The sequence below is a fragment of the Phyllobates terribilis genome, unplaced genomic scaffold, assembly GCF_046119375.1.
Source record: "Phyllobates terribilis strain yellow unplaced genomic scaffold, ASM4611937v1 Scaffold_1__5_contigs__length_1240528914, whole genome shotgun sequence".
NCBI classification, from domain to species: domain Eukaryota; kingdom Metazoa; phylum Chordata; class Amphibia; order Anura; family Dendrobatidae; genus Phyllobates; species Phyllobates terribilis.
In genome coordinates this window covers 1,022,548,581-1,022,573,189 of record NW_027362761.1, presented here as the reverse complement: position 1 = coordinate 1,022,573,189, position 24,609 = coordinate 1,022,548,581, and the positions used below count along the sequence as shown (strand labels likewise).

The 24,609-nt window shown below is 43.6% G+C and overlaps 1 protein-coding gene across 1 annotated transcript in view; it reads left to right on the top strand.

Annotated features, from left to right (window-relative positions):
* The window catches only part of NPY5R (neuropeptide Y receptor Y5), a 130,625-nt gene extending 112,405 nt beyond the window's left edge, over positions 1 to 18,220 (top strand). Inside the window, exon 3 of the mRNA XM_073656382.1 lies at positions 16,228 to 18,220. Coding sequence (XP_073512483.1) covers positions 16,228 to 17,616 — 1,389 coding nt within the window. The 3' untranslated portion in view covers positions 17,617 to 18,220. The remainder of the gene's footprint in view (positions 1 to 16,227) is intronic.
* The last annotated feature ends 6,389 nt before the right edge of the window (positions 18,221 to 24,609 follow it).

Below are 24,609 nucleotides of genomic sequence, written 5' to 3'. Positions count from 1 at the left end.
CTCAGTTCCAGTCTGAACTCTCTCCTATCCTTTACCTGTTTTGCCTCTACGTCCGTTCCTTTCCTTTTTCTGCAGAGTCTGAACTCGTACCTAACTCCTGCTTGTTGTCTCTGTACTCCCGTTTGTGAGTTTGTGGTCCACTTGCTACTTCACTGCAAATACCCTGTGGGTATCTGGCTCTGCCTTTCCCTTGCTGTCTGTTCCGTGTGAACAGAGCCCTGTCCGTCCTGCTCTGACTCCTTGCTCACTGCTCCGGCAGCCTTGCTCCGCTCTGACCCTTTTGCTCACTGCTCCGGCAGCCTTGCTCCGCTCTGACCCTTTTGTTCACTGCTCCGGCAGTCCTGTCCTGCCCTGCTTCTGCCCACTGCTCCGGCAGTCCTGTCCTGCCCTGCTTCTGCCCGCTGCTCCGGCAGTCCTGTCCTGCCCTGCTTCTGCCCGCTGCTCCGGCAGTCCTGTCCTGCCCTGCTTCTGCCCGCTGCTCCGGCAGTCCTGTCCTGCCCTGCTTCTGCCCGCTGCTCCGGCAGTCCTGTCCTGCCCTGCTTCTGCCCGCTGCTCCGGCAGTCCTGTCCTGCCCTGCTTGTGCTCGCTGCTCCTGCAGCCCCGTCCTGCTCTGTTCTTGCCCACCGCTTTGGGCGTTCCCTCTCTGCTGTGGTTGTCTACCGCATCTGCGGTTCTGTGACCCAGTCTGTACTGGGTCTTAACCTTTCTGTGCTCCAGCCCGTCCTTTCGGCCAGTACCTCCCTGCCTGCATACTCGCCTGTATCCACCCATCTGCATACCTGCCGTGTTTGCTTACATCCACCAGTCTGTGCCAGCCTAACCTGCCTGTTCCAGTAATCCCAGTGTGGGTCAACCCCCGTGTCCGGAGTTTGACCTGGAGTAGCACCTGGTCCCTCTGCCCGGTTTCTCCCTGGTGCACTGGCATCGTATGCCGTCGTGCCACCTTGGTCGGATCGGCCAGATACTTAGTCACGCCCCTCCAGGCACTCTCCGGTCCATGGTCCAGTGGAACCACAACACCTGCACACGCCAGTCAGTCCGGGCGTGTGCATAACAGCATGCTCAGGCCATGGTTCCCGTTGAGCCCCACGGCCTTCGCTCTCTGAGAAGTTTTCCAGCGAATACATGCATTAAAAATAAATAAATAAAATTTTTTTTTTTTTTCTCAGCTGAGTTCCAGGCGAATTACGCACCCGTCCAGATGGATCTATCTGCTCTCGTTCCTGCGGATCCGCCACGTTACTATGGGGATCCAAGACAAAGTCGTGCATTTGTGGAGCAATGCATGCTACACTTCAAGTTCTACCCTCTATGTTTTCCCACCGATCGGGTTAAGGTGGCATTCATTATGTCTTACCTGGCGGGTGATGCCTTGGAATGGATCAACCCCCTATATGAAACACAGGATCCGATCCTCCTGGACCTAATGGCCTTCCTGGTGGCCTTTCTAATGGTCTTCGATGATCCTAACCCGGAGGCTCCTGCTGAAGCTTCACCTCCCAATATCCCGGAGCAGCCCCGATGGGTAATGTGTGTGGGTAGCGCAATAGTCCTCCAGCCCAATGAGACTACTGCCCACCCAGAATCCTCACAGGGTGACTACGCTTTCCGGAATACTTCTCCCAACCTCAAGAGGCAGTCCAGACGTGCTAGACGTAGAGGCAAGCCGTCACGCCAGGGTCTGTCCTCCCTGAGACCTCCTGACCCCAACCTTGAAGTCCCTACTGAAGCTTCATCTCCCTGTATCCCGGAGAAGCCCCAACGGGTAATGTGCGTGGGTAGTGCTCCGGTTCTCCTGCCCGAAGAGACTTCTGCCCATCCAGACTCCACACAGGAGAACTTCCTGCACCCGGCATCAGATGCTTCACCCACTTTAACCAGTGTGCATGTCCAAGGATGCTCCAAAGCTGTGGTTACCTCTGAGTCTGTGCACCTCTACTACCTGGCGGAGGACCCCCTGTTGCCTCCTGAATCCTCCAGGATACCACTCGATGACAAATGGAGAGAGACTTCTCTACACTCGGTACTCGATACTTTGTCCGCTTCGTCCTGTGAGCCTGACAATGGGTACCCCAAAGTGGTAGTTACCCCCGAGTCTCTACACCCCTCCGACCAGGCGGAGGACCTCCAGTTGTCTCCAGAACCCTTCGGGGTGCTACCTGGTAGCGAAAGGACAGAGACTCTCCTATACTCTGTACCTGATACCTCGCTCGCTTCGTCCAGTGAGTCCAACCTAGTGTACTCCGAAGCAGAGGTTACTCCCGAGTCTCTACACCCCTCCGACCAGGCGGAGGACCTCCAGTTGTCTCCAGAACCCTTCGGGGTGCTACCTGGTAGCGAAAGGACAGAGACTCTCCTTTACTCTGTACCTGATACCTCGCTCGCTTCGTCCAGTGAGTCCAACCTAGTGTACTCCGAAGCAGAGGTTACTCCCGAGTCTCTACACCCCTCCGACCAGGCGGAGGACCTCCAGTTGTCTCCAGAACCCTTCGGGGTGCCACCTGGTGGTGAATGGACAGAGACTTTCCTATATCCTGGATCTGATACCTCGCTTGCTTCGTCCAGTGAGTCCGACCTTGTGTACTCTGAAGCAGATGTTTTCTCTGAGCCTCTGCACTCTTCTGACCCGGCGGAGGACCTCCAGTTGTTTCCTGAATTCTCTGGGGTACCACCAGATAATAAAGAGACAGTGACTTTTCCTCATTATGTACCTGATAACCCGTCTATTTCTTCCTGTGAGCTTGACAAGATGTACCTCGAAGCAGAGATTACCCCCAAGTCTCTGTCCCCCTCCAACCCGGTGAGGGACTTCCAGTTGTCTCCTGTACCCTCTGGCGTGCCACCTGAAAATATGTGGAGAGAGACTTCCTTGTGTGCTGTTCCTGGTACTCCACCCGTTTCGTCTGTTGCTAAGGATGGCTGGATAGGAGGTAGCATCCTAGCTAACCAGATGAGATCAATTTTTCCTGTGGACAGTAGAAGTGATCTCCTTGAAGTGAACGACTGGTCCTCGAATTCCCTGCGGAAGATTCTGGCAGGCCTGAAGAAGAGGGGGCGTAAGGGGGGGGGTACTGTAACATACCTGGCGGTGTCCTTGCATGGTGGTCCATCTCCCACTGTGCAAGAGCGCGCACTTGATCTCCAGTCCAGAATGTCTCTCTGGCTTCCCTCCTTGCTGTCTGTTTGTCTGTTTTGGCTGCATAGGGCGACGCCCGCTGAACTTCCTGTTTCTTGTACCTGCTGCGGACACGCCCCTGTTGCACCTTCAGCCTATTGCTGTCCATCTTTGGGTATTTATACCACCTTCTTACTCAAGAAGGCGCCTGAGCATTGTGTCCTGTCAGTCGGCTTTTTGTCTCTGACATGCCAGGTCCTATCCTGTTTTCCTGCCTGTTTTCCAGTTCTGTGTCTGAACTGTGGTCTGTTCTTGTGAACACGCTTCTTGCCTGTTCTTTCGCCTTCTAAGGGCCGTATTCCTAGATCTGCCTGTCTGTGCCTTGCGGTATCTGTTCCCGTCTGAACAGAGTCCTGTTTGTGTCTCTGCCTTGCGGTATCTGTTCCCGTCTGAACAGAGTCCTGTTTGTGTCCCTGCCTTGCGGTATCTGTTCCTGTCTGAACTGAGTCCTGTCTATGTATCCTGCCTTGTGGTGTCAGTTCCCGTGTCTGCACTGAGTCCTGTCTGTGTACTCTTGCCTGCTGCCTTTCCTGGAGGCTGTATTTCCAGGCCTGTCTGAACACGCTCCTAGCCTGTTCCTCCCGCCTTCTAGGGGCCGATTACCTAGATCCGTTCCTGTATCTTGTCTGTCCTGTCTGAACACGCTCCTTGCCTGTTCGTCCCGCCTCTCTGGGGGCCGTATTCCCAGACCCGCTCCTGTATCCCGCTGCAGTGTCGGTCTCTTTCGTACACTCAGTTCCAGTCTGAACTCTCTCCTATCCTTTACCTGTTTTGCCTCTACGTCCGTTCCTTTCCTTTTTCTGCAGAGTCTGAACTCGTACCTAACTCCTGCTTGTTGTCTCTGTACTCCCGTTTGTGAGTTTGTGGTCCACTTGCTACTTCACTGCAAATACCCTGTGGGTATCTGGCTCTGCCTTTCCCTTCCTGTCTGTTCCGTGTGAACAGAGCCCTGTCCGTCCTGCTCTGACTCCTTGCTCACTGCTCCGGCAGCCTTGCTCCGCTCTGACCCTTTTGCTCACTGCTCCGGCAGCCTTGCTCCGCTCTGACCCTTTTGTTCACTGCTCCGGCAGTCCTGTCCTGCCCTGCTTCTGCCCACTGCTCCGGCAGTCCTGTCCTGCCCTGCTTCTGCCCGCTGCTCCAGCAGTCCTGTCCTGCCCTGCTTCTGCCCGCTGCTCCGGCAGTCCTGTCCTGCCCTGCTTCTGCCCGCTGCTCCGGCAGTCCTGTCCTGCCCTGCTTCTGCCCGCTGCTCCGGCAGTCCTGTCTTGCCCTGCTTCTGCCCGCTGCTTCGGCAGTCCTGTCCTGCCCTGCTTCTGCCCGCTGCTCCGGCAGTCCTGTCCTGCCCTGCTTCTGCCCGCTGCTCCGGCAGTCCTGTCCTGCCCTGCTTCTGCCCGCTGCACCGGCAGTCCTGTCCTGCCCTGCTTCTGCCCGCTGCTCCGGCAGTCCTGTCCTGCCCTGCTTGTGCTCGCTGCTCCTGCAGCCCCGTCCTGCTCTGTTCTTGCCCACCGCTTTGGGCGTTCCCTCTCTGCTGTGGTTGTCTACCGCATCTGCGGTTCTGTGACCCAGTCTGTACTGGGTCTTAACCTTTCTGTGCTCCAGCCCGTCCTTTCGGCCAGTACCTCCCTGCCTGCATACTCGCCTGTATCCACCCATCTGCATACCTGCTGTGTTTGCTTACATCCACCAGTCTGTGCCAGCCTAACCTGCCTGTTCCAGTAATCCCAGTGTGGGTCAACCCCCGTGTCCGGAGTTTTACCTGGAGTAGCACCTGGTCCCTCTGCCCGGTTTCTCCCTGTTGCACTGGCATCGTATGCCGTCGTGCCACCTTGGTCGGATCGGCCAGATACTTAGTCACGCCCCTCCAGGCACTCTCCGGTCCATGGTCCAGTGGAACCACAACACCCGCACACGCCAGTCAGTCCGGGCGTGTGCATAACAGATTTCTTGGCTTATAAATGGGGTTGGGACCATCAGTTGTGTTGTTCATAAGTCAGGTGGATACACAGCTGATAGTCCTACTGAATAGACTGTTAGCTGCTTTTTTCTTGCCATAATGCAAATTCTAAGTAAAGAAAAACGAGTGGCCATCATTACTTTAAGAAATGAAGGTCAGTCAGTCCGAAAAATTGGGCAAACTTTGAAAGTGTCCCCTAGTGCAGTTGCAAAAACCATCAAGTGCTACAAAGAGACTGGCTCACATGAGGACCGCCCCAGGAAAGGAAGACCAAGAGTCACCTCTGCTTCTGAGGATACGTTTATCCGAGTCACCAGCCTCAGAAATCGCAGGTTAACAGCAGCTCAGATTAGAGTCCAGGTCAATGCCACACAGAGTTCTAGCAGCAGACACATCTCTACAACAACTGTTAAGAGGAGACTTTGTGCAGCTGGCCTTCATGGTAAAATAGCTGCTTGGAAACCACTGCTAAGGACAGGCAACAAGCAGAAGAGACTTGTTTGGGCTAAAGAACACAAGGAATGGACATTAGACCAGTGGAAATCTGTGCTTTGGTCTGATGAGTCCAAATTTGAGATCTTTGGTTCCAACCACCGTGTCTTTGTGCGACGCAGAAAAGGTGAACGGATGGACTCTACATGCCTGGTTCCCACCGTGAAGAATGGTGGAGGAGGTGTGATGGTGTGGGGGTGCTTTGCTGGTGACACTGTTGGGGATTTATTCAAAATTGAAGGCATACTGAACCAGCATGGCTACCACAGCATCTTGCAGCGGCATGCTATTCCATCCGGTTTGCATTTGGTTGGACCATCATTTATTCTTCAACAGGACAATGACCCCAAACACACCTCCAGGCTGTGTAAGGGCTATTTGACCAAGAAGAAGAGTGATGGGGTGCTACGCCAGATGACCTGGCCTCCACAGTCACCAGACCTGAACCCAATCGAGATGGTTTGGGCTGAGCTGGACCGCAGAGTGAAGGCAAAAGGGTCAACAAGTGCTAAGCATCTCTGGGAACTCCTTCAAGATTGTTGGAAGACCATTTCCGGTGACTACCTCTTGAAGCTCATCAAAAGAATGCCAAGAGTGTGCAAAGCAGTCATCAAAGCAAAAGGTGGCTACTTTGAAGAACCTAGAATATAAGACATATTTTCAGTTGTTTCACACTATTTTGTTAAGTATATAATTCCACATGTGTTAATTCATAGTTTTGATGCCTTCAGTGTGAATGAACAATTTTCATAGTCATGAAAATACAGAAAAATCTTTAAGTGAGTTGTGTCCAAACTTTTGGTCTGTACTGTATATATCCCCAATAACAGCTGCTCTTTGCACATTTTTATAATATTCTACACGCATTTTATAGTTATACAATCTGTAGCAATTAGTCATGTCACTGAGGTGTGAAATACATGTGAGTCCAAATATTTGTGGCATATGTTAGCTTGTTGCTATGTGTTCCTGTGTTCCATGTGTTTAGCTTTTCAGGTGTCAGCATTAATCTTTCAACAAATAACGATATTATATTAAATTAGTTACAAGTAGTTATAAATTATAATTAGTTATTGATTGTCATATGGTATTGTGGATAGATGTATGAAAGCAGCTGTTTAGCAAAATAATAACACTAACAATTAGAGACCATTGAGTGTAGTTAAACATGTGTTTGTATTTAATGGGATTGTAATAGCAGTGATTTTCTAATATAATTCCATCATCCAAATCATTCCCTTCAAGAGAAGTAATAAAGGAAAACAGTGAGAAAATCAAATTTCCCAATGCAGTTGCACTTGTATGTAGGTGGCCCCTATATTCTTATTTTACCAGACATATAATTATAGCATTGTTAGTAAATTACAGAAATAGACAAAATAATGTTAATAAAACACATTCAAAAATAATTATAAGGTTCATACAGATAACACAAAAAAATTCCTTGTGATTTGTAACATATTGATTATTAATAACACAATAAAATAATTGTGGATTACTCATTTACACCTAAGAATTCTATCTGTAAGTGTATAAGGTATAATCATAAAATCCAATAGTAGAACATATCACTAAGGCCCCCAACAGAGCTATAGACTGCTATGACATGACCAACATTTGTGCTTTTTCTGAACATGTTCATCTTTTACGACAGGCACCGGAATGTTGTTTGTTATCGATAGTTCCATCAAGATTTTGTAAACTCACTATAAAGAATGACTACTACTGATGAACATAATGTTCGTTACTGGAGTTTGCCTAGGGTGCTCGGGTATGCACCGAGTATCGCGGGTGCTCGAGTGACATGTTCGAGTCCTCGTGGCCACATGTTTCATGGCTGTTAGACAGCCACAAAACATGCGGGGACTGCCTGTGTTTGTCAGGCAATCAGTGCATGTTTTGTGGCTGTCAAACATCTGCGAAACATGTGGCTGTGGGGACTAAAACATGTCACTCGAGCACCCGCGATACTCGGTGCATACCTAAGCACCCTAGGCAAACTCCAGTAACGAGCACTTGCGCTCAACACTAGTGACTACATAGAGTGCCCAAAGGTTTTGAGCAAGAAGTTGTTAGTTCTCTGTGTGCTACCATGGAAGGTCTGTGCACACAACACTACCTTATTCATGTTCATTAAAATTGGTGTAGTCTGCATTTCCAAGCTGCATGGAACTGTGAGTGAACAGCAGTTTTGGATAATATCTTGTTGGCAGCCTCTATGAATGAGAAATTAGTCATTATCCTGCATTTTCATTAGGACATTGTGTGCAACTTCTAGGCACACTTCATATAGAATTTAGATTATTCTGCAGGTTAAACAATGTGATAAATAGATATTTGAAAAACAAGAGTTCACAGCTGAATTTGTTTTTGACAAAGCAATAAAATAAGAATTGCAAAAAGACTATATTATTGGCAACATGAAAAATGAACTTGAGCCAGACCAACAATTTTATGTTGATATCGCATTGTATTCTAGAAGATTTTGTTTGTGATCAACTGTGATATTTGTTTGCAGCTTATGTAGTAAGATGTGGTGATATTAAAATATAACTTTTATTTGATATGCAATAAAATAGATCAAAGTGAGTATCTACTCAAATCACAAATTAAACACACAAGGTCCTCATGACCTCAAATCCAGAGACAAGTGCATGTACTGATATAAAATTCTACAGCAGAAATTTTTACTAAGTATATATATCAACCACTAAAATGAGTATAATTCTAGCCAAAGTCTATACCCATACAGATCCAATGCATACCCAGACGATATTGCAGTAAGGTAGGTAAAAAATAATAGTGTTATACACCTACCTAAGAAACTAGCAAATGGTGACCAGGTGTACGCAAATTGCACTTAGGAACACTGATAATTTAGAGTCCGACATAAGTATAATACAAGGTGCTACTGTGCTGCACACCTATCCTTTAGATTACAAACATACAGGACAAACATATAAATACACAAATCACTACAGAAAACACATAGTGCAATAAGACAAACTCTGTCTGTCATAAGTCAGAACAAACCTCTCAAAGAGTGCAAAGGACTACTACTGTAGAAAAAACTGGAACAGTCTTACCAAGTCCTGCAAATCAGTATGGCTGGCTCAGTGCCAGTGTGGCATCAATCTTATAAGTCCCACTAACTGGTCACATAGAAGAGAGATAGAGGTGCTGCGCTCCCTACAAGTTTCCTCTCATCCAGATTCATCAGGGGAGACGTTCATGACTGGGAATGCTCCAGCATAACTGCCCATCCAGTCCTTATCCTCCTAGATGGTCAAATTTGACCATGAGCGCCATGTTTGTTATCTAAAGGATAGGTGTGCAGCACAGTAGCACCTTTTACTATACTTATGTCGGACTCAAAATTATCAGTGTTCCTAAGTGCAATTTGCGTACACCTGGTCACCTTTTGCCTAGTTTCTTAGGTAGGTGTATAACTCTATAATTTTTTGCCTACCTATTTTATTGCATATCAAATAAAAGTTAAATTTTAATATTACCACTTCTTGCTTTTACATTTCTATTGATAGTGGCTATAATATCCCCCATTGCTTACTTGTTGCAGTTTATGTAGTATTATTATATATCTTTTCTGGAAGGACAAATACAAGGAAATAAAGTCTTCAAATATAATGTCAAAGAAGATCCTGATTAGCCTCACAGTTTTCAGTGTCAACCATTATCTGATGGCTTTTACCTACCAGGACATAGGTGCTCTCCTGCCTCTTTTCCAATACTTTACCTGGTTGTCTGGAGACTGGATGAATTTACCGAGGGTAGGCGAGTGCTGTAGTATATGGACTGTGGGCAAAGAAGAGGTGAATTTATTGGTCAAAGGAGATATTTTAACAGTGCTGTGATATATGGATTCATACACCAGCAGTTACCAACATGGCTAGAGGCTGCATGGTCATAACTGGTTAATAATGAAAAATGCATCTTCTTCTGGCAGTTGCAACTGAGTTAGCACTAAACACTAGTTGGTTGTCCTGTGATTCTTATCATTTAAAGCTAGAAATGTATAAACTTGCTAGAACTGTTAGGATTTATTTTTTTTGTTGCTTCTGGTGGCAGGAATGATAATTCTAGTGTAGCCTTAAAACAGTTGGCATACTTGTAGACAATCCAATCAAGGTTGTTATGATTTTCTCGTGAAATCAAGTATCCAGCTGGCAGATGGCTACTGTCGGCCCATGTTTGCAATCATCTGCCAACTCTTTAAACTGTTCCAATATTAGGTAGCTGCTCTGGCTGTCTGACAAATGTGAACATTTTTGTTCTTTTACATATTTTGTCAAATGTAAAATTTATGCTTACAATAATTACTCCACTTTCAATGCTGAAAATAAATCTTTGGCGACAACATACTTTCGAACATTGTTTAAAGGAAACCCATCATGTACAAAACATCTATTTACCTGCAGATATAGGGTTAATCTGCAAGTAAATAGCGTTAAATAAAAAAAATAAAGTAAAAAAAATTCAACCTGCTGCCTTATTAAAGGAACAGCTATGGCGAGAAAATTAAGTTGTATAGACTTCACTTTCAGTTATAGGGGTGGTGCAGGGAGTGGTTACAATCAACTTTCAATATACCATGAGGACGGCTGTAATCACTCCTGAGCAGTTTAATTGACAACCTGCTCCACACATAATACTCTGCAGAGAGGTTGTAAATCACAATGCTGTAGAGTTATTACAGCCGTGCTCACAGTATAGTGAATAGTGACTGTTAAAGGGAATCTGTCACCCCCCTGGGCGATATCTGACCTCTACTATGGTCATACAGGGTATAGAAAAGTAAATCTATACATACCTGTATGGCGCATAGCAGAGGTCTGATTGCAGAGAAAAGCACTTTAATCAATTCTATTTTCCACAGGCTTGGTGTCCGGGGACGCAAAGCAATCCCCGCCTATCTGCTTATTATTCCCCTAAATCCACACCTCTCTGCTTAATTAGCATATCCCCCCTCCCCTGCACATCACAGGGCCCTATGACAGGCCCTGTGATGTGCACTGTGCTCCCTGACTTCCGGGCATGCGCTAAGCATCGCTCACATAGAGCGCATTTTGCTTCCTCCCGGCCCCGTCTACCTGTGTTCTGCGCCGCAGGTTTCTATTGCGCAGGCACCGGAAAGTGACAGTGATCCCCCGGTGCCTGCGCAATAGAACCCTGCGGCACAGAGCATAGGTAGACGGGGCTGGGAGGAAGCAAAGCGCTCTCTATGTGAGCAATGCTTTGCGCATGCCCGGAAGTCAGGGAGCACAGTGCACCTCACAGGGCCTGTCACAGGGTCTGTCACAGGGCCCTGTGATGTGCAGGGGAGGGGGGATATGATAACTAAGCAGAGAGGCATGGATTCAAGGGAATAATAAGCAGATAGGCGGGGATTACTTGGCGTCCCTAGGGTGCCAAGTCTGTGGAAAAAAGAATTGATTAAAGTGCTTTTCTCTGCAATCAGACCTCTACTATGGGTATGTATAGATTTACTTTTCTATACCCTGTATGGCCATAGTAGAGGTCTGATATCGCCCAGGGTTGCAACAGATTCCCTTTACAGCTCCCTGCATCTTCCCTATGACTGAAAGCAAGCAGCTTCAAGGAGGATATAAGATCATTTTCTCCCTGCAGCTGCTGCTCCAGTAAGGCAGCCAGGCAGGATTTTAATGTTAATTATGTACCCTATATGTGCAGGTAAATAATGTTTTTGGACATGAGAGGTTTCCTTTAATACAGTAACTCAAGAATGAATGATTTATTGGGCTTGTCAGAATAGTTTTATAATCCTGAAATTAAGATGAGCACTTTATCAGTCTAACTAATGAGTGGGAGAGCTCATAACTCCATGTGTATTCAGTTTCTTCCCACCAACCGCAATTGCAAGTTGCAGCTTGTACTGAGCAGTGTAAAATTTCAGCAGCAGCAGGAAGTAGGGATACTGAGGAGCTGTCAACTAGGATTGGTGGGCAGAGATCTCAGAGAAAGCTATACTTGATTAAATCTTACAGAAGTAACCCTGCTATGTCTGCTTTTCAAAACCATTCAGAAACTGGACGACTAACATTTATGCACCTGAACTGATGATTCTATATTGTTTCCTTAGCAAATGTAGAAAATCTTTAGACAATCTTCAGGATAAATAAATAAAACTTGAGAATTATAGGGTGTTTGGTATTTTCATCTTGAAGCAGATTTTCAACAGACTCTTAACCTTGAATGAAGATATCGCAGTAAACGTACTGCACAAATTGCAATCATTAAACATATTTTGTTCATGAGCTGATTTCTAGCTTTTAAATGTTGCTTGGTTACTGAGAAAACTGAAGAGGATCGTTGAAGTTTATTTAAATATCTCTAAGAAATACTTCACATTGGAAGAGAATATGGGTACTGTATGTGATGAGTAACGTGAATAATAAAACAAATATAGTCAAGGACAAAATGTACTTCATAAGTTTAAGAACATGTAATTAGGTTTATTAATGTTGTTTACAAAAAATAACAATAATATAATGAAGGCTTTTCTATTATATAAGGTAGTTATAGTGCCTTGAAAAAGTGAACTTTTCCACATTTTTTCACATTACACCCAAAACCTTAAATTTATTTCATTGGTGTTTTATGTGATATACCAATACAAAGTAGTAAGTATCTGTGACATTTAAAGGAGCATTACATTGTTTTCTAAAAATTTTAAAAACATAAATCTGAAAATTTGACGTGTTCACTCCCCCTGAGTCAAAATTTTGTAGGACCACATTTCACTGCAATTACTGCTGCAAATCTTTTGGGCTGGGTCTCTACCAGCTTTGCACATCTGGAGGTTGACATTTTTTCCCATTCTTCTTTGCAAACTAGCACTTGCTCAATGAGATTGGATGGAGAGCGTCTGTGAACAGCAATTTTCCAATCTTGCCTCAGATTCTCAATGGGATTTAGGTTTGCACTGTGACTGAGCCATTCAAACACATTAATATGCTTTGATCCAAACCATTACATTGTAGCTCTGACATTATGTTTAGGGTCGTTGTCCTGCCGGAAGGTGACCCTGCGCTCCACTGTCAAATCTTTTGTACCCTCCAACAGATCTTCCTCCAGGATTGCCCTGTATATAACTCCATCCATCCTCCCATCAATTCTGACCAGCTACCCTGTCCCTGCTGAAAAAAACATTCCGATAACATGATGCTGCCATCTCCATGTTTGACGGTGGGGATGGTGTTTTCAGGGTGCTGCGCAGTGTTAGTGTTCCGCCACACATAGCGTTTTGCATTTAGCCCAAAAAGTTCTACTTTTGTCTGCTCTGATGAGAGCACCTTCTTTCACTTGCTAGCTGTGTGCTCTACATGGCTTTTTGCAAACTGAAAATTGGACTTCTCATGGCCTACTTTCAAAAATGGTTTTCTACTTTCTACCATTGCTTTCTACCATCTGAACTGTGGATCTCTGCAGCACCTCCAGAGTGTCCATGGGCCTCTTGGCTGCTTCTCTGATTAATGATCTCCTTGCTTGGTGCATCAGTTTTGGTGGACGACCATGTCTTGGTCGGTTTGCAGTTGTGCCATACTCTTACCATTTTTGGATGATGGATTAAACAATGCTCCATGAGATGTTCAAAGTTTGGGCTATTTTTTTATAACGTAACCCTGCTTACTCTTCTCTTCAACTTTATCCATGACCTGTCTAGTGTGCTCTTTGGTTTTCATGATGCTGTTTGATCCCTAAAGTTCTCAAACAAACCTCTGAGGCCTTCACAGAACAGCTGTAGTTATACTGAGAATAAATTATACACAGATGGAGTAAATTTACTAATTATGTGACTTCTGGAGGCAATTTTTCACTCATAATTTAATTTAGAGTATCAGACTACAGGAGACTGAATACAAATGCACATTACAATTTTCAAATTTATATTTTTAATATAATTTGAAAACCATTTATCATTTTCTTTACATTTCACAAATATTTGCTACTTTGTGTTTGTTTATCACCTAAAATCCCAATGAAATACATTTAAGTTTGTGGGTATAACATGAAAAAAATGTGGTAAAGTTAATGGGGTGTGCATACTTTTTCAAGGTACTGTATTTACAAATCTGAGTCAAGTATAGAAAATATATCACGTGGCCAGAAAGTCATTATATTCTAATATTTGACTATCAATTAGTACATGATTATAATTGACTGGCTTTGTTAAAAAATATGCAGAATGCCTAGGAGAATGCATGATAAATAGATTGGATACATGACACTTATTTATTTCCCATTCTGCAAGAAAACAGCAATAATAGTAGTTCTTCTCTAGCATCTTGCAATCCATGCCTGAAGATTTATTGCCAAGTGAGCATGTATTATATTTGTATTAGAACTGATCCCATGATGCTTAATGATCAGACATTAACACCAGTGGTAAACATTTTTCAGTAAGAAGTGTTAGGGAAAAAAGGTATTCTGTACTTGCCACTATACTTTAATGGAACCTGTCATTAGATTCATAGATTCATACTGTTTGACCATGGACAATATCAACCAGACAGTAGCTGGATGATTGCAGCCAGATATGTTTTAGAGTGAACATACCTTAAAAAGCGGTCCATGGACAGTTTCAGCTGGCAAGTCTGAAGCGGATCCTCAGTTGGACTTCCCTGCCCCGATCCATTTGACTGATAGTTTTCTCCTTATGTACTCACATTGGGAGATACTGTTGAGTCTGGTGATCAGAGCTTCAAGGCTGGCAGAAGCTGCCAGGATCTCAGCTTATACTAGTCAGCTGAGACACATACGGTAATCACGGTAGCTTTTCAAGCTATGTTTAAGCTGAAATGCTGTAGCGTTTTAGAGTAAAACATCCCTGGCTGCAATCACACAGCCAGTATATGATTCATACAAACAAGAGTAGGGTATCTGCACTGGTCCTGGTAGATTATAGGTACTAAAAGGAGGTGACTGTAGGCAAATAGATAAATGAATAAATATTTTATTTGATAATTAAAAGATGTTGGCAAAGAACATAGATAAAAATTGTTTTTGTTTTTTTAAAAAACCATGATGATGGCTGACCATTTACAACTTAAAAATACAATTAGTATGGATCTTGCTTGGAGTGTGCTTCAAGAGGTTAAAGGGTAGATGGCTTGAGGTAGGGATGAGGGCCTGGAAGGGAAGAAGAGGGAAGGAATTAATTATAGGCCCTATTGCATAGGATTAACTTGTCTATATCCAAGAATTTGTAGAGGAATACTACCTGTGTTTAGGTGTAGGCGTTTTACGTAGATGTTGCAGATCCGTGGGGATACTGTGAATGGAGGTCTGTGGAGGCAAATAAGGCTAATAAAGATGAGGGAGACTGATTGGAAATGAGAGCTGGATGTCTATTGGATCAGGGGTTACCTTGATTTATAGAGGAAATTAGGAGGCTGGTGGAGTATATACCCAGGAAGGTTTACGTGGCTGCCGGCTTTCCTGCGTATCTGGGTTGGGTTAAAAAGTGGGATTTAGAAGGAGGTATAGTATTGGAGTATACTATCAGGGTGCTAAGGATGGTAAATTACCCTGCGCTGGTGAGAGCACTATCTCACATGTAGAGCGCCTTCTTGCTGTACTTGGATTAGCAGATTACGGTTTGTGCTGATGCAGGGATGAGCAAGAGAGGAATTCCTCATTCTTGCTTCGTGTTCACTGTCAACGGGTGCCAGACAGGAGTAGATGCCAATGTATTGTAGCTATCTACATCTGAAGGTCAGCGGTGGTGTACCGTATAGTAGTGACCGTGCAGTTAAGACGGCAGATGATAGTGCTGGCACGTACCTTCTAATAACTTAGTCCACTGGCGGTGTTGTAGAGGTCTGTAAATTACTGACCTGTTGATGAGAGCTGTTGCGCTTGTTTGTGTGAGGGTCACGCCGCACATGGAGTCCCGGCCGGAGGCTCCGGTGGTGGTGGGCGCTCGGAGGTAGCGATACCTTCTTCCTGTTTGCGAGGACCTGTGGGACGTCCGGTCACGTGGTGTGCGTGACGTCAGGTCACGCGGTGTCTCGCGATGGATTGGGTACGGGTAGCACTGAGGACCTTTCCTACGGGTAGCACCGAGGACCTTTCCTAGTATATGATTCATGTTGCATGAAATAATCAGTGTCTGTTCGGGCAGCATTAATCCGATTACATGTTTTTGTTAACCATTTTCATTTCAATAGACATTACTCAATGGGAAAGATAACAATGAGCATGCCTGCTATCTTTTCTGCACATCAATTTCTAACTTGGCACATACAGTATACAATAGTATGCTTCATATTGCCTTTTGGTTTCCTGATATATAATAATGCATCCCCAATCTCCATTTCCATTACCAAGTACACAAAGAAACATAGAAAATAATGTGCATACAGAAAATGAATAGAAGGAAAGAATGAGCAACTCATCGTAAAGTTGATGCTTTAATTACATTCAATGTATCCTTAATCTTTGTATTATGTATATTTTATGAAATTAGTACTTTTGTAACTTTAGAACCAGTAACCAATCAGCAATTCTTCAGCTTTTATAACTTTTGGTTTTTACATGGGTTCACTAATTGCTTTTCTTTGTGCTTTAGGGCTGTGAAATGGATGTGGACATAAAAGACGTTAATAACCGGACTGTTATGAAAGAAGAGAACAGCACCTTTGAAACATCAGCTACTAATTTTCCTTCCTGGGAGGATTACAACAGCAGTGTAGACGACATACGATACTTTTTAATTGGGCTATATACATTTGTAAGCTTGCTCGGATTCATGGGAAATCTCTTAATTCTCCTGGCTATTTTCAGAAAACGCAAGCAGAAGACTATAATTAACTACCTTATTGGAAACTTGGCTTTTTCAGATATTTTAGTTGTGCTGTTCTGCTCACCATTTACTCTGACATGTGTTTTGCTTGACCAGTGGATCTTTGGTGAAGTCATGTGTCATGTAGTGCCTTTCCTTCAGTGTGTCTCCGTCTTAATCTCTACTCTGATGCTCATGTCCATTGCCTTGGTGAGGTACCACATGATAAAACATCCTCTTTCGACCAATCTAACTGCCAACCATGGATATTTTCTGATTGCTACTGTCTGGACTCTTGGTTTCACCATATGCTCCCCTTTACCTGTTTTTCACAAAATTATTAATCTGAGAGAAGCCTTTAATTTAGAACCTTTAATGAATAGCTATCTGTGCATTGAATCCTGGCCATCTGATTCCTACAGAATTGCGTTCACTATTTCATTACTATTAGTACAGTATATATTGCCTTTGTCTTGCCTAACAATAAGTCATACAAGTGTTTGCCGAAGTATAAGTTCAAGATTACCCAACAAAGATGTGAAAGTCGAAGAAAATGAGATGATCAATTTGACCCTTCAACAACCAAAAACAAAACAATCGGTGGTAGAAATCTGTAGCAGTCAAAAGTGGAGTTATTCTTGTGTACGGAAACATAGAAAGCGTTACAGCAAAAAAACAGCAAGTGTTGTCCCAGCGATACTAAGACGACACCAAGAGAGTAATACTGGAGACATTCCAGAAACGTCCACAACAGAGAGGAGCCACATGTTACCCACTAGTATCCACACTAGTGTCCACACTTTACCTTCGAGTGTCTATTTACCAGGAGTTCCCATATGCTTTGAAATGAAGCCGGAGGAGAATTCTGAACTACACAATATTAACTCTGTATCTAAATCTATAACTCGGATAAAGAAGAGGTCTAGGCGCGTGTTCTGTAGACTAACCGTATTGATCTTGGCTTTTGCTGTCAGTTGGATGCCGCTTCACCTCTTTCACCTTGTAACTGACTTTAATGCCAATCTAATTTCCAATCGACATTTCAAATTAGTTTATTGCATCTGTCACTTGCTTGGCATGGTCTCCTGTTGTCTAAATCCTATACTCTATGGATTTTTAAATGATGGTATAAAGGCAGATTTGATGTCACTCATCCAGTGTTTCCAGATATCATAGGCTGATCCAGCTGTTGCATTTTTCTTTCTGAAAATATATCAGAGTTAGCTTGACGTTCACTTTTATTTGTTGACAGACTATTCTCCTGAACTGAACTGAGCTAACATTACTGCCATTATATATATTTGTACATGTGTTTTAAAGCTGCATATGATCTCTATGAGGTCTACTTGAATCTCTTTGTTGCTGGAAAAAGAGACAACATTCTGAATATTGACATTACCTTTAATATCATGAACATCTGCAACATAACTCTATGTAAGCTAAAAGAAAACCTGACTCTCTTGTAATTGATGTTAATACAAGCCCATCACATGAAAGCAACTTACTATAATGGACCAATGCCATACTTGACCTTGTGTTTACCACTCTGTCTTTTTTTTTAAAGGAAACATTTTATTATTACAGTAGATAACATCATTCTGCTTTCTATTTCATATTGATATGAAATGAGAATTTATCTCATCTGTAAGAACAATAGCTTACTCTGCATTGAGTGAAATTCATTAGTTTTTGTGATTAAATAATTGCTGTTGTAAAATAGTAATTTATATTTTTATTAATTTATACTGTACTTGCAAAGCTTTAGCTATGTATTAGCTTACGTGGCTTTCTTGTGGAAATTATAATAAAACACAGTATATGAATATCTTACAATATTGCAAGAGGATCTTGAATATTGAAAAATGTTTCTAATATTTCTTCATTGTGACAGTTTTTTGGTTTTGCATTACTTAATAATCTTAGGTAATTGCATGATATTATTCATAATAATATCAAAGTAAAAAGATTAATCTTGTTAAAGCCAAATATTTGCTGCAGTTAAATGAGCACTCAATATTTTATACATTTTCATAATTTACTGTTTGAACCTATAGATTGGTTTAATGGGGACCACTGACCTAATTTTTCAAGCAGAACGGGACACACAATGTAATACTGGCTACAGAGAAGAATCAATTTTTTATTTCATTTTGTCTCTCAGTTGAGGAGATATTAGCAATGAAAGTATTTGGCACTTTAACAGTTATTTTTTAAGTCAAAGTAGACATTATCATTATAGAGATTTCGCTGGGGACTTGTACTTCATACTCTCTCTGAAGCTGACCAATCATAAGCAGACAGGAAGACATTGAGAAAAGTAGAAAACTCACCCACAACAGTTTAAAACAGGCTCAGTATGAGACATGCATCGACAAACAGTCTCCTGTCCGCACTGCCGAGTGACTACATATGCTGGAAACAGCAGAACTGAGTGTGAGTAACTGACAACTTTCAGCGCTCATTACTAGCAGTCAGTATGAAACGAGGGGCAGTGCTGCAGACATTGAGGATAATTACAAACCGCTTTAGTCGCTTTCCTATCAAATTTAAATTCAAATAAGCTTTATTGGCAGGACCAAACACACATTGGCATTGCCAAAGCAAGTGTAGTGCTTCCAACTCTGCTGCCCTTCCCTCACACTGACTGCTTTAGATGAAAGATGACAGCTGTTAGTCACACACAGGTCTGCTGTATTCTGGCTCATCTAATCACTCTGCAGTGTAGAGAGCATTATGTCTCACACTAAGCCTATTCTAAGTTATAGTGCGGGCTTGTTCTTTTTACCCTATGTGGATGCCTGCTCATGATTGGCAGAATGATTGGCAAAGCTGGCAGCAATATAAGAAGAGAACTAGTAGAAGTGTTCACAATTAGACTCAACTCTGCAGCATTCCCGTCACCCAACTGACTGCTGGAGATGAGGGTGGTAACTGTAAGATAAAGAGAACCTTTCTTCAAATGCTTCATATTGAACTGGGCACATGATGTAATAGGTGCTGAAGAGCAGAATAAAACATAATTTTTTTATTTCACCACTCCGTTGTGGAGATAAGCGATCAAATTATTTGCCACTTAAAGCGAACCTGTCACCAAGAAAATGCAATGCAATCTGCGGGCACCATGTTATAGAGAAGGAGAGGTGAGCAGAATGATACGTGATTTTGTGAGAAAAGATTCAGTATAACCTGTGATTTATTCATTTATACCTCTGCTCTTTCTAGGATTTCCAGTCCAGTGGGTGGTCCCATCAGTGACTGAAAGTTATTTCTATATGCACACTTATATAAAGATAGCTGTCAGTTATTGATAGCCTCGCCTACTGGACAAAAAATGCCAGAAAGAGTAGAGGATTAAATGAGGAAAATACAGGTTATACCTAGTCTTTTCTCACAACACTGTACATCAATCTGCTAAGCTCCCCCTGCTTTATAACATTATGCCTGAAGATTGTACTGCATTGCTTTGGGAATGCTAATATGTATTTTGAAACTATATAGAAGTTCTGGTGGTGGATAATGGTGAGGGGGTTGCGGCGGCCGGGGAGTGGGGCAAACACAGTAGCTGGCTGCTGCAGCTACCACGTGTGCTCGCTGCTAAAGGTAAATGAACATTCCCTCATCCCCACTCCCATGGGCATGGAGAAGAATGAATATTCATTCTCTTTAGTAGGGGGCACACTGGAGTGCTGAGCCGCAGCTCGTGCTGACAGTGCCTGCTACTAAAGAGAATGCATATTCACTCTTTTCCATGCCCACAGTCCCGGCATGGAGAGGAGTGAATATGTCGGCAGCTCACATCAGCATCTAAGAGCGCATGGCAGCGATGCCATGCACTGCTCAGATGATGGCAGGAGCTGGTGCAGCAGAACAGGATGCAGCGCTGGACCAGAGGTGAGGAAGGAAGGTGAGTATAAGTGTTTATATTTTTATGTGTGCAGTGATGGGGCCATACATACCAGGATTGGGGGATGAGGGGGCCATACATACCAGGATTGAGGGATGAAGGGTGCCAAACATACCAGGATTGGGGGATGAGGAGGCCATACATACCAGGATTGGGGGATGAGGGGTGCCATACATACCAGGATTGGGGATGAGGGGGGGATTGGGAATGAGGGGGCCATACATACCAGGATTGGAGATGAGGGTGCCATACATACCAGGGTTGGAGATGAGGGGGCCATATACACCAGGGTTGGAGGTGAGGGTGCCATACATACCAGGATTGGAGATGAGGGTGCCATACATACCAGGATTGGGGATGAGGGGGCCATGCATACTAGGATTGGGGATGAGGGTGCCATGCATACCAGGATTGGGATTAGGGGGCCATGCATACCAGGATCCGGATGAGGGGGCCATGCATACCAGGATTGGGGATGAGGGGGCCATGCATACCAGGATTGAGGATGAGGGAGCAATGCATACCAGGATGGGGAAATTTACCAGTAGCTGCTGCATTTCCCACCCTAGGCTTTTACTCAAATCAATAAGTTTTCCCCGTTTTTTTGTGTTAAAATTAGGTACCTCGGCTTAAACTCGGGTCGGCTTATACGCGAGTATATACGGTATTTTAGGTCAAGAAAAAACTCTGTTTTGTCTGCTATGTTAATTACTTCTTCCTCCTCATATGGTATTTCTCATGATGCCTTTGGTTTTGGAAAGTGTATGAAGCTTCATCACAGATGGAAAACAGATGCAAAATGAAGGCATTATGAATGACACATGGATTTGACCTTCTACTGACTTTATTGGGAATACAAACTTATTTGTGCCATGGATTTAAAATCTGATCCAGGTTATGAAACTAAGTGATGTGAGATTGTGTGTGAATTAACCCCATTGAATTATTCCACATACAGATCGATCAGATATCACACTGTGAATGTATGACTGTGAAGATCTGATGTTGTGGGTTGTATGTAATCACCTAGGCATGCTAACGATGCAACAATATTTTATTAATCACATCCATGTAAATACAGCAATTCCAGGTAAATGGTAAAAATACAGTTCTCTCAGTCCTTAAGTTCCCAACCTGGGATCAGTAGTTCCACTGGTTTTGTATCAGGCCATACTCACTGTTTCCCAACTTTTGGTTGGACCACAGATTTCGTATCTCCAGCCTGTATAGTCTGTAGCCACAGTCCATGTGTGACACCCCAGGGGTCTGGTTGCCACAGTAATAGAGATATTATGTCTGAGAGCAAGTGGGAGGTTTCTCTGGTCAGGATCCCTAAACATGCAACACGGCCCACCCAGACCTGGGAGGGGAGGAATCTGCCCTTATAAACTGGGTCTGGGGCGGGATTAGTGAGTGAAGCTGCAGACAGAGTCAGAGTGAAGCTGCAGACAGAGTCAGAGCCTGGAGAGGGAAAGGAAGAACTAGGAGCTCTGTAGGAGCAGTAGCAGAAGTCCAGGGGCTGGAGCTGAGCAGAGCTCGCCCTGGACAAGGACACTAAAACCGGACACAGGAGTCCGAGGCTGTGGGGACTGATCTACACCCAGCAGCAGAAACCAGCCGGCAGGGGATTCCAGGTCCTCTGGCCATAGAAGCCCGGAGGCTCAGTCACAGAGAAGGGAGCAGCGCCGCCATCCAGGAGCGGAGGCTAACAGAAGGCCCCAAGTCACCAGCCATACGGGTGAGCACCACACGGTATACTCAGGGACGTGGGCTACTTGTAACCGCTGACAGCAAGGTAGCCAGGAAGAGTGCAGATTAACGGGGAGGCCTACAACTCCACCTGGCCAGGGGAACTCCTGCTTGCTCGCAGACTGACCAGGCCCCTTATAATAGCCAGTACTCCCGGGAGGGTCTGCCTTGTACCATCAGTAAAGACCCTGAACTGCACCACACGTCTCTGTGATTCCTTGCCGCTCCTGCACCATTAGCACTGGGACCCTCACACCATCACTCCCATCATCTTCCACCTTAGCTGCCCTGAGGCAATACTCCTCCCGTGGGGAGTTATCCAATACTCGGCTGCGCAACCAACATCAGCCTCAGCGGTCGGCAGTGCAGCGGCGGTCCCCACTGACCGCAATACACGGGTGGCGTAGTCGGACACTTATTCCAATACAAATAGACTGCCACTGGTTTGACCACCCTGGGCACGGACCGGGTCACTGCCACGGAGAACTACAACCCACAGCGATCCGGCTCCGGGTATTCCCCCTGCACAGCAGCAGCAGCACAGGCCCAGGGGGCGCGTCACATGATTCTCCAGACGACAGATAAAACGATGAAAGCACAGGTATCCAGTAGCAACAGTCCTTCAAGAAAGTTTATATCCAAATGACATATCCACACTGTAGCACACTTATCCAGCCCAGTCGGTACTGATCTTCATATTCCATCGATCCATTTATGGTCCAGACCACAGTCTCCCTCCTATTCCTTCGATGTCCTTCCCACCACTCCTCACTAAAACATGTGTCCGTTTACCTCCCTGGGGTCAGCCCCATCCAAAGGTCAGAAGTGATCACACCCTCCCCCTTAAGCATTTACTTTAGCTGAAACCATGAAGAATATTCCAAGAGCCTTCACCTGAGACTCCATGTAAGACCTCCTGTGGTGAGGGCTCCACTGTGTCCACAATCAACACTCACACAATGGGCTTATTTGCTTTTGGAACAATGGTTTAGAGGCTCCTGAGATACTGATGAGATCAGTGGAATGCTGGACACTTTGCAAGTAAAATTAGTGCACATACACTGACGAGCAAGCAAAGCATTAATAAAACCCATCCAGCAAATCTCTAATAAAACACAATAATAATATTAACGAATATGGCGCTTCGTGTTGGAAAAGTATCAAAGTTTTTAGTAAGTGGGCAACTCTTCACAATGACAAAATCTTCGGATCAATCTTTGATTTCTGTTGCAGATTCTCTGGCAAATCAGCATCAAAACCGAACTCAGTGTTTCTTTAAAAATACATTGCTGCATGTTATCAAAAGTAAATTAGAAGACAGCACTGAGGTGTTACTTTTGTTCCTACTGGTGACTTATGATCAACTTAAAAATTTGTGAAAGAGCTTAGAGAAAGCTAAAAAATATTTCTTATTAATATTGAGTACACATACTGTATTTAAATAAATTCTTTATTGAATATTTCAAGTGCTCAAAGAGCTATGTAAAATCAATAATTATTACATATCCCCAGGAGAAAAATGATAATTGTATGATTGGTCGAAGACCCCACCAGTTACTAAAATGGGGTGCCACGTGAGAGAGGAAGAGTGGGGGAATAGGTGGGCCACTATTCAATCCCTAAATGTTTATGGAAATAGCCAAATGCTTCATTCATTGTAGTAATTGATGGTGCCCCAAGTAATCATGTATTATTTTTTTCCCATGGATAGGAAATGCAATTTATAGAAAAATCTTATTAGTCAAACATATTATCTATACACAGAAACGTACAAAACATTAATTTTAGTTAAATAAAGCTGTAAACTGTATAAGCAGAAATAGTATCCATAGGGGAAAACAGGTTATTATGAAAAAGATGCAAAAAATAATCACAAAATAAATGGCTAATTAAAATGTGTCTAAATAAAAATACAGACAAAATAAGTACAGTGCAGTACAGAATGAATTATCCTTTTAGGATACAATGTAGTTTTTTTTTTATTGAACCTAATAATAAAGTAGATGGGAGAAGACATCTAAAACTAAAATGGTTTTGAAGCCATTGAAATTCAGCGAGCTAATTAAATAAAGTTCATGCTGGGGAAGTTTATGTTTCAAGTTAATCTCTTCAATTCTCAGCCATGCTCCTGTCATCTGATATCTGTAACATTGTGTTAAGCTTCATGAAACTGCATGCCTTGTGTAATATATTTAACGCTTTGTGGATTTCTTGATAATTCTTTGGTTGCATGTCTATGAAAAAGTGTCAATGAAATTTAATGTTAATATTAATTTAGTCTAACTTTAGTCTAATAGATTTACACTGACTATAGTTTTTAAAGTCAACATTTATTGTGTCATTGCTGACCTAAAGCAACTATCTATTTATAGAATTTGTATCTACCTTCCTCACCATTAAAATTGCATCACCAAGAAGGAAAAGTTTTGGAATGATGGAAATCATAGGATTGATATACATATTAATCATATGTTTTGATGAAAAAAATCAAAACAAATTTTTCAAAACATCTCATT